Below are 11079 nucleotides of genomic sequence, written 5' to 3'. Positions count from 1 at the left end.
TTTGTTTTGTGTTAAGATGTGCTTCATCGGAAACAAACAAATATTTGAAGAAAAGTGAAAAAATGAAGGTGATTATGGGCTACAGATGCTGAAGTATTGGCGACTTCACTGCCACCTGCCGGCCAAGTGGAGAACTACAGTGTTGAACCTGTCCTGCAGCAGCAGTGAAAGGAGGTAATATGTGAAGAACGTGGGTAGTTACAGCAGTCTACGTCGGGGGGGGGGGGGGGGAGATCTCCGTCGGCGCAGCTTATTTCAGGCTGACATTCTACCCGCTGTTTCATGAGGGTAATTAAGTGGTGGGATGGAGGCCACCGGGGCCCCTGCTGGCGCCTTCTGTGAAACCACAGCGGGAGAATATTGCTGAAGTAAGAGACGGAACTATTAGTGAGATTGAGATAAAAGGTTAACTTCTCTTAACTGTAGCCGCAGCCATAAGCCTTCCGTGTGGTTAGCAGAAGCTCAACGATTTGTTTTATACTATGACTATATTTTATGACTCAACTATGATGTTTTTAATGTCTTTGTGACATTCTATTCTATGAAATATTCTTTTTTGTATACTATTACTTTTGTTTAACATACTGTACCATGATGGTGGAGGAGAAGAGAGAGGGAGTTACGTGAGATTGCCGTCCTTCCTCTTTGCATATTGATGCTCGCAGCTTCCCTGTCTCTCAGACACACACACACACACACACCTTGTTTTGTCTGTGGCTCTTTACAAATTCACTTCACACACGCCTGCAGCCCAGTGCTTCCACCGTCCTGATGTTATTCATAATGCCGAGCTGAGTCAGGGCGGTGGAGAACCTGCGGCTGCATACTGCTGATTCACTGGGGAAATGGCTTCATTCTCTCCAGCCCGCCACCCAATCACAGAAAGCAGCCTTGGTGCTCTGAGTGGGGTTTCTTAGAGGTGTTAGGATCTCTAAGCCGTCCTTTTCCTCCCTGTCGAGCCTTAAATAACTACAGGCATAACCCCCCCTTGGATTAGGCTGAGGCGCTGGGAATCCATGTCACAGGGAGGATGATGGAGGTGGGAGCTGCTAAAAAACAGATCAACTCTCTCTGGTGCTGAGTGACGCTGCAGCTTCCCCCTATCTCGTGAGAAATTAATTGCCTTTGTCATCGTCCTTCACTCGAGGGGACCGGAAGACTAACTTACAGTGGAGCGCTGCAGCTGAAACTTGGTGTGGGGGGGTCAGGGGATTTGAAGCATGTGAAAGCTGTCATTTAAAAATTGATTTAAAAAAATAACCCACTCATGCAATGCTGTTCCAAAAGATGTTTCTTTATTTGAATCATTATCTCAACTCAAATCCCAGCATTCACCATGAAAACATCTCGCTGCATTTCTTTTCTGCAATATTTTTTAAAAAGTAAAAAAATGAACATTATATTCTTATCAATTAGGCAAGCTTAAATGTGAATTGGAGAGGAGTAAGAGGTGGCTCTCCTCAGTTTGTGCTGATAGTGGAGTGTGAAAGTTGGACATTTCTTTTGAAGAAATAATATTAAATTAAAGAAGGAAAACAAAACAAGCTGTGCCCGTCCGCCCTCGTCCCTTGCAACAAAACTGCAAATGTTCCTCAGTGCTTGGCTCGCCTTGAGCCCTGCAACATGATGTTACTCACATAATGAGAGCCAGACTGAACAATATCTCCAATCCAAGAACAAAATGCTCCACAGTTGTTGTTTTTGGGGCGATTTTAGATTTTAGATTTGTTTTCAACATTCTGTGTTGTTGAACCAGCTTGTAGAGTAAAATCTAAAATTGCTGTCAATCGCCTCTACAGTGATCCTTTCACTCAGAGAGCGTGCTGTGATGTTGCAGGACTCCGGGCTAGACTCAAGTCGGACAAAATGAACCTCACACGTGTGCAGACCATGCTGAAATATTGCACACATTGTACCGTGACTTTGAAGAAATCCTCCGCTCACGTGAGGTGAGAGGATGCAAATGTACACAAACAACATTTCTATTCCACAGTCCACTTACAAACCACTATCAAGTCCCTTTTTAGTTTGAATTACACACAGGCCAGCCACAAACTCATTCAGTCACATACAATATAGTTAGTGCACCAAGAGTTCATCTGGCAGCCTCATCAAATCTGTGCTCCTGCAGTCTAATGTCAGGCTAAACCTTTAGCTTGTGCTCATACTCGTCATCTACATCCAGTAACAGTCATATACTGTACGTGATCTGCCCACAAGCTAAATACAGTACATCTGGATTTTGTGCAAATAAAAAAACTTAGTCATTTAAAAAAAAAAAAGTGTTTATCATTAAATGTCATGTTTATCAACATTCAACTCGACTTGATCGAGAAGGTTACAGTATTCTCCAACACCACTGGTCCTGCTCTGCAAACGCAACCGTTTTTTAAATAGTTAAGACTGAAAACCACACAACTCGGTGTTAAAACACTGAGCGCGTGTGTGTGTGTGTGTGTGTGTGTGTGCAGAGAGTCGGGCCTAACACAGTACGTTGTCAGGACAGAAGGTGACCTGTTGACAACTGTGCTGAGAGCTGGTTTTGAAAGACACACACAGATATACACACACATACTTGCAAACGGACAGAAATCACTCATCCAAAGAGGCATTCCACTAAACTTGTTGTATCGGATGTATTGTTGGTTGTAAACTGGCACTGGTCGAGAAATGACAGTACCACGTGGCACCAGAAAGAGGAAACTGACGTCTCTCTCTGGCTGTCTGAGGCTCGAGAACCAGATCACTGTATGGCTTCATGGGAAAGGTCTGGCGAGGGAGATGGGAGAGAAAGGAGGAGGCCAATTGAGTGTGCTTAGTAAGTACCCTATACTGCCCTTTTCTCCCATGTGTCCTTGGTCCAGACCCCTCCCCTCAGACCCCCGCTGGGCCACTCAGCTCTCATTTCTCCATGAGTGACAGCCGGATGATGCGCTGCAGCTCTGCCTCTTCCTGCCGCCGCCGGAGCTCCGCCTCTTCCTGCTCTCGAGTCGAGATGTCCATGGCAATGCGCAGCTGCTCGTCGTAGCTGCAGGTGGTCGGCTGCTTCTTGGAGGGGGTGGAGCAGAGGCTGGAGGGGGCTCGGGGCTTGTGCTGGGGGGTCCTGGGGTGAGGAACAGTGAAGGGGGGAGAGGATGGAAGAACACAGGTTGAAGGGCCCACTCTAGGACTAAAAGTATGTCACATCCTACTTAAACCTGCAGTTGGTAACTTTGAAGCAGCAATACAACAGCTCAGGACCGCAGGCTGCTGAGGATGAGAAGCAACCTTGCTTCGGCCTTCCCTTCATAGAAAACACTGAGGATGTTCTGTGACCTGTTTCACCACGCCTATTTATACTTCTCCCACTGTACCTCTGGAAGAAGGCCAAGGACTATCAGGGACTTTGCATGTAGCTCCTTTAGCTCCTTCAGCAACTGCAGACTGGATTGTTCATTTATCAATGTTAAATGTAGATTAATTTAAAACGTTTGCTGTCGGCTTATCGGGCCTTTTGACCTTTACTAATGACTTTATCGACATGCTTAGCTTTAGAATTGATGGCTTATTAGAAGGTTAGACCCAAATGCAGCCATACAAGACATTATGGTAACACCAAGGACACTGTATAAGAAAAGGACCAAATGTCTGGATTATAAACCGGTAATAACCCATAAGTGGTACAATGTTCTCCATTCTAGTTTTCATCTCAAGTGTATTTTAGACTCTCTGGGATAATTTAATTCTTGTCTTGAAGAGGACATGTTGAAATTACTTTTTTTTATTTCATAATAGTCAGAAGTCTCTATAATGCAAGAAGAATCATTTGTTTCGAGGTATCACGATGATAAGATGTTCGACATCATATTCAATCAAAACAGCCAAGATTGCATTTGCCTTTTTACCCCTTACAGTCCGTGAATTAAAGAACACCACAACAATTGCTTTCAACCCCAGTTTCCTCTAACATTATAACACTGATGTAAGTAAACACTGCAACAAAAAGATTGTGTCAAATAAGGGAAAGACTGTGTTTCTATCCACTCCTCTACAAACAGGGGGGAGAGAACACCATCTGAAGATAACACGCTTAAATCAACAGCAGTACTGCCGACTAGGAAAGCAGGAAACTCCCCATCCTCCAGTCTCCCCCTTTTCACACACACACACACACACACACACACACACACACACACACACACACACACACACACACACACAGCAAATAGGAGATGAGAGGAGAATAGCAGGATGGATAAGAGAATAGAGTTGGGGAGGACAGGACGTGAGTCAGGGATGGCGTGAGAGATCTGCAGGATGGAAAAAAATACAATGGAAGACTGTAAGACAATGAAGAATGACAATATGTAACAGAAGTGAGAAGAAGTGACAATATAGGTGAAGGAACAGCAGGAAGTATCGCTTTTGTCCTGACAGTCATGGAAATTTATGTTTTTTTTTTAGGATTCCAGCTCTTTTGAAGATACTGATGCGTTTATCTGCAGCTCCTGGTTGTGTCCTGATAATAGAGGGGTTGGACTATACGGTAATTACGGTAAAACTGCACTTAAAACTCACCTATTCAAATCTGCTTTTAACCTCTAGTCATGTATGTTTTCTTTCTTTCTTATGTTTATTTTATTTTATTTTAATTTTTCTTACTGTTATGTCGTAGATTTTGTTCTTATTATAAATGCTTCTATTGTTTCTGTTTTTAACATGTAAAGTGTCTTTGAGTGCCTTTTAAAGCGCTATATAAATAAAATGTATTATTATTATTATTATTATTAATTTAAAAGGACAGAGAGCAAGGCTGAGGATAAGAGAAAAGGATGGAAAAAGACAGAAAAAGACCGATGCAGGGGATTAAAGAAAAAGAGACGTCTGACCTCTCCAGACGACTTGGCTCAGGGGGCAGAGTGTGTGTTCCTGGCTTGCTGTTGGTCAGCGCCTCCCAGATGGTCACCTAGACACAAAGAGGAGGTACAGGAAGTCAGAGAGCGAACACAGGAAGTGGGTATAGTGGACAAATAAAGAGATGGTGGTGCATGTAAAACAGCATCCTGCAGGCCTTTTCCTAAATGCTAAAGTACCTCTCACACACAGCAACAGCAGGCTGGCTGTATTATGAATTATGAACTGACTGAATGTGAACTAGATCGATCCTGGCCGTGGTTCTTTTGTACACTCGCCCAACATTAATATTGATAAGCACCTGTTAAAAACACTACAGAATTAATACACCTTGTACCATTTGTTATAAACAATGACTTTAAGGATCGGATGTTTGGCCTGATTTCACAACAAAGTGTGCATGTGATCAATTTCAACAGCATGGTTCCTGTGTTTTTACTCGACCTTGAGGCCCTGTCTCATAACCTAGTTAAAATACCTTTCACGTTTACTTGTATTATGTAACATATATCAGCCTCGGTTCCCCCTGGCTGGTAATTCCCTCCCTGTTCCTCCCTTCTATCGGGTCCCAAATTTAAGTTCAGTACACTGTGAAAATCTAATTTGAGAAACTCACATGAATTTATATGAATCTTGGTTTCTTTGACAAAGTTGTGTGCTTATGCGGCGCGAGCTCTTCACAGTTGAATGATCAGGCAAACATCTGTGTTTGCAGACTACCTCTCCGATTCTTTGTGTGCTGCTTTTGTCCGGCACCAAACTAGGGTTGCACATGCAAACTACCAACATTCTTCCACTACCGACCTATGACAAAAAAAAACATCTCCCTGGCTGCAACTTTGAATAACCTTTCATGACACTGCAAGTTAAGATTCATACTGTAGTAAATTTAAAGGAAAATGTAAATGAAAGATGGGAAATTACACCCTAATGGTGTTTGAGAAGATGATTGCAATTTGTACAATAGTTAATGCTTTGTATGCTTTACATGAAATGTCAGCAGTATGGTCCCTTAAAACTTGTCCTGCTTCCAAATTAATGAAAAAAACGCCACATTTTCCATCAGCAGCAGTACAAAAGCTCCGGACAGGAGGCTGCCGAGGATGATTGTACAAACTGTGCACAAATCCTCAGCAGCAACCTTGCTTCTGCCTCCCCTCCTGTATCCAAGCTAAGAAAGCACTGAGGATGTTCTCTGACCTGCCTCACAGAGACTATTTATACTTCTCTCTCTGTACCGCTGGAAGAAGGCCAAGTCCTATCAGGACCAGGATCTCTGGGATTTCAAACCAGCACCTATCCTGGGGCAGTGCTGAGAGTATAATGGGTCTGGGCTCCACACATCACGGGTAAATTATTCTGCTTATTGATTGTTTATGTTTTGAAAGTGGGCACTTTTTCCCCTGCTGCACTGTGTCTGTTTGTCTGGTATTGCTTGACTTATTGGTGAATTTACTGCTGTAATTTGTACTGGATATCTCAAAGGGGGAGTATTGGGCACCTCTGTTGATATGGCAACATGGCTCTGTGAACCTTGAGAGTGTTGTGTAAAACATTTGCAATCTGTGCTAATTTAGTACTTCACAAGGAGACAGAAGAGGAATATACTTACAAGTGCAAAAGCCAAACATCTTCAACACAATAAGATAATTGACTGTTCGATTGACTGTAATCAGCTCACCTGATCATATTCGGAGCCGGCCTCCAGCAGACTCTGCTGTATGGCAAACTGCAGCAGGTCCTCCTCCTCATCCCTCATGCTGTCTCTCTGTTTGCCCCCGAGCATGGAGTATCCAGGCGGGGGCTCAAACACACATGGGGGAATCTCTCCGGCTCGACATGACACTGCAACACACAGGGGGACGGCAAAGGGCAACGTTATGTCAATAACTTGCAGACCGCAGCTTCAGTTCACACATTTAACTTTATTGGCCCAAGTTCTGCAGTAAATGTTAGTGGAGATTTAAACAACAGCTTATTGAAAAACAATCTGCTGAATATAAAGTTGAGCTGAGACTCATCTGTAATTTTATCAGCTGAAGAAGAAGATTTCCAAAAAGACGGCACTGTGATACAACAGGTAGAGTGTATGGGAGTGTGTTCCTACTGGTGGAGCTGGAGCTGGAGACGCTGGAGGAGTCACTGCCAGGAGATGGGGTGTCTGTCCTCGGGGTGTCCCTCTGTCCGTCCCCCTCCACCCCCACTTCGTTGTCAGCCCGGACGCCAGTCCCTTCCTCGCAGCCGTTCAGGTTGCTGAAGGTGATCCTGGCATTTAGGATGTGGTAGAGAGGGATCTCTGCAGGGAGTAGAGAGAACATGAGCAGAAGGTGACATCTGTTTGCGTCTTTGCATCGGTCTCATCATCCAGTTAATACTTTTATCAATTATTTTATTTTATGTGAGCATACTTGCAATTTCTTCTGTCCTTTTTACTCACTTTATCTTTCTGTCTTCATTTCTTTCCATCCATCTTTGTATCTATTGTAATTTCCCATCGCCCCCCTTTATTTAACCAGCCATCATTTCAACCTCCCCCCCCCCCCCCCCCCCCTCAACCCTTCCATCCGTCTCACTCTCCCAGCACTCACCGATCTTGACAGGGAAGCCAGGCGGCAAACGCAGAGTGATGAAGTCTCGCAGCTTTGCGAACAGGGCGTTGGAGATTGCCATGAGATCGATGATCGGCACCACTTGTTCTGCCAGAGACAGAGGGTGGGACTCGCACATCCACAACTTGGCTTTAAACCTGGAAACAAGAACACAAACACAATCTGAGGACACGGATGACGTGACCAAATACAATCCTGGGTGCAGAAGCAATTTATGTCTTCATTCAAGTGATGAGCTCTTTGACCAGACGTACACAAAGACATTGATTACATCAGCTAACTGTTCACAAGCTGCTTGCTGAGTCGTATTGAAATTGAGGCCAATCAATGGTTATATTTTAACTTTTAACTATTTTAACTAGTCCGATAGTCAGAGGAACACAGGGCAGATGATTGTACAGCAGGTTGGCAGGTGGATTAGAGAAGCAGGATATTGAAAACCAGTATCATTACAAATAAATAGCATAACATTCATACTGAGAGAAGCTGCAGGGTTCTTTGAAATATTTTTTTGTTTTGTTTCCTCAAGAAAAGATGACTTGTCATGAGCAGATTGAATATGTTTCTTTTCCCCTGACTATTATTTGTTCGTGTTTCCCCTCAGGATCTTGGTGGGCAGCTGCCATGAACGGCTGATTTGACTCTGCCTGCATGTCTGTGTGAGCCTGTCTAATCTCTGTCCATCAGCTTGTCAGCTCTGGCACTTGGCGGTGAGTTTTTTGGGGGGGGGACTTCACTGTAAGCGTGGCTGCCTGTCTGTTTTCCCGTCTGTCTGTGTCACCTCTGGGTCTTGGTGGTGAGCTGGCACGGGTGGCCGATGTCCCTCTGAGTCGGTGACAAGCTGGGGTTGAAGTATTCCTCAGCTGTCAGCGCTGAGGGGTTGGTCGTCACAGGACACGTCATCTGGGTCACCAGGGCCTGCGGAAAGTAAATTAGGAATTTAAAAAATGTAGCCACATTTTGCCTTTTTGAAGCAAAGTTTTCACTGATCCATACTGCAAATATGTCTGGCATATCAAACTAACTTTATTTGCTATTCTCTGTCATGGAGAACACACTCAGCACCCACTGGGATGTCAAGGCTATCCTCTCACCTGCTGGCATTTTCAACAGCTCAGTGGAAAAAAAACATCGGCTCAGAAGCCAGAACTTGAGAACAAATGACAAAGCAGTTTTCTTAATCCAGTATTTTCCATCGCTACAGTAAATTATGCGTCTGTTGGTTCACTGCTGTAATTAGTTGCTCACTGTTTACTCTTAAGTAAGAGTTAAGTGAACCTGTCAAAGGCACGGCACCAGTTCTGGAGGAGGTAGAGCCTGCTAAAGACTGGAGGAAAAGAAGAACAAGATTCTTTCCATGTTGTTGCATTTCCCTTTCAGTTGCAGTCAATTCTTCACAACCAATTTAGTGTTTCGTAAAATTGAAACATTACAGCTTTGCAGTGGCACAAAGTGTCTGCAGAGCATACGCCTAAGCCCCAGAAATAACCACAGAGTTGTGTGTCTTTGTTTATAGAGAGGACAGAGAGGCATAAAGCTGAGAAGAGCAGAGGTGACAGTGAGGGGGAACAACAACACAAAAAGAAGGAGGGAGGGACGTATGAGTCATCGAAGCTCTCCAGCAGAAACAAATTAAGAAAACATAATCAATATTTGGGAGCAGGTTGGAGTCCCTGACTTATTGTTTCACTCTGCAGGCACGCTCTCCTTTTGACACAGAGGACCAGGATTCATACACTATCCACATCCAATGAGTTCAATGGCGATGATGTCAATATTAAAAACCCTGATTCATTCTTGACCACCAGCACCAGAACCCATTAATCACACTAATCACACTAATCACACTAATCACATTAATCACACTAATCACACTAATCACACTAATCACATTAATCACACTAATCACACTAATCACACTAATCACATTAATCACACTAATCACACTAATCACACTAATCACATTAATCACATTAATCACACTAATCACACTAATCACACTAATCACATTAATCACACTAATCACATTGATCGCATTAATCACATTAATCACATTAATTACTTTCCTTGTTCCCTACTCAACCACTGTGCGTTTTGAATTTATTAGATTGGGTTTGAATTGATTTGCCGACATTTCCTCAACTCACAGAAGAAAACAATGCAATCCTTCATTGAAACATAACACAGGAAAATCCCTAAAATTGCAATTTTAGCATCTAAATAAACTGTCCACTTACGACGTTGTTCGGTCCCATGTGTTGCTCAGCAATCCCAAGGAAGTTCTGCAGTGGAGTCTTCCCACCTGCTCACAGACAAACAGCAGTGACGAGTTAGATTAAACTCAAACTGTCCTGTTAGTCTGAGTTTTATAAACACTACACTACAGAGCACCCAAAGCTGGCTTCAGCTGCTGCTCTTTTATCAGGAGATGATGACGAATGGGCTCATTAATCTCCACTGTGGTGTCATTCTGCTCCACAATGTTTTGCTCAAGACAACTTATCGCATTTTGTGTTGTGGTCTTGTCATCGACTACGGGCCAGTATTAAATAAACAGAGCCACTCTGGACTGAATTGAATTTAACTGAAGTAAATTATGCTTTTAAGCCGCTACATAACAGTAGAGTCAATCCAACATATCTTTCTAAATATCAGTGGACCTGAAACTAGCAGCAATATGAAGTTAAAAGCAATGCAAAGGTCCATCAATTAGTGTTAATGACAGCGGCGTCACGGTGTGTGTTCGAAGACAAGTGTCCACATTTAGACCTTCCGACCTCCGATCAGTGTACAGCTGCTCAAGATACAGTATGTGTCTCTCTTGGGATATATATATATACAACACTCATAAGTTTTTTCTACCGTGTTGACAAAATGATGATAAGTAGCACAAGGGAAGAAGGGCAAATGCAGTGAGTCACCCATTCAGGAGTCAGTGTAGCGCTTCCAAGAACCCTCCCCTGCTGTATATTAGCAGAGTGCAGATGGGGATTGTGACCTGGGAGAGTGGAGCCCTCAGAGGGGCATGTGACGGTTGATCCTCGCTGACAGCGACAGTCTGGGGAGAGAAGCCTGCTAATCTTGTTTGATTTATGATCTGAACCAGAAAACCAGACGGAGACACCGATCTAACGTCACAGGCTGCTAGCCGGAGCCTCGCGGGGGATCTCATCGAGCTCAGGTGAGAGGGATTACTCATCAGTAACTCTTTTATCAGATGTAACACTTGGGCTGAGGGTTACAACGGCACGGAGGGGATGATGGAGAAATTCAGCTGGTGCAGCTATGATGCACCCGCACCTTCATGGCGCAAGAGGTGACGATGTCTAAGGCACTGAAATAAAGTAACATACCTTTTGTCTTGTTCTTGTTCTGATCTGACAGATGGTCAGTTCTGGTCCTGGTGATCAGCTCCACATTGGATGCTGCGTACACCTGAAAGAGGAGGAGACAATTCACTTTTCTGTTCTGTTGACAGCGGCATAACTTTCTTGTTTAATAACAATAATATGATTAATTATTATGATAATGATCATTGCAAAATCAACCAATTTAGTCCTAATATGACCCAATATGT

General features: G+C 43.6%; 1 protein-coding gene across 1 annotated transcript in view; it reads right to left on the bottom strand.

Annotated features, from left to right (window-relative positions):
• Window positions 1–1300: 1300 nt before the first annotated feature.
• Window positions 1301–11079, bottom strand: part of ankrd13b (ankyrin repeat domain 13B) — a 32819-nt gene continuing 23040 nt past the window's right edge. Inside the window, exons 8-15 of the mRNA XM_076100382.1 lie at window positions 10856–10937; window positions 9743–9804; window positions 8284–8420; window positions 7482–7639; window positions 7001–7189; window positions 6575–6738; window positions 4869–4945; window positions 1301–3103 (exon numbers count right to left, since the gene is read on the bottom strand). Of these exons, the coding sequence (XP_075956497.1) occupies window positions 2902–3103; window positions 4869–4945; window positions 6575–6738; window positions 7001–7189; window positions 7482–7639; window positions 8284–8420; window positions 9743–9804; window positions 10856–10937 (1071 nt within the window). The 3' untranslated portion in view covers window positions 1301–2901. The remainder of the gene's footprint in view (window positions 3104–4868; window positions 4946–6574; window positions 6739–7000; window positions 7190–7481; window positions 7640–8283; window positions 8421–9742; window positions 9805–10855; window positions 10938–11079) is intronic.

The sequence above is a fragment of the Anarhichas minor genome, unplaced genomic scaffold (assembly GCF_050575085.1).
Source record: "Anarhichas minor isolate MPS153535 unplaced genomic scaffold, ASM5057508v1 ptg000026l, whole genome shotgun sequence".
Lineage (NCBI taxonomy): Eukaryota > Metazoa > Chordata > Actinopteri > Perciformes > Anarhichadidae > Anarhichas > Anarhichas minor.
This window is presented reverse-complemented; position numbering and strand designations above follow the sequence as displayed.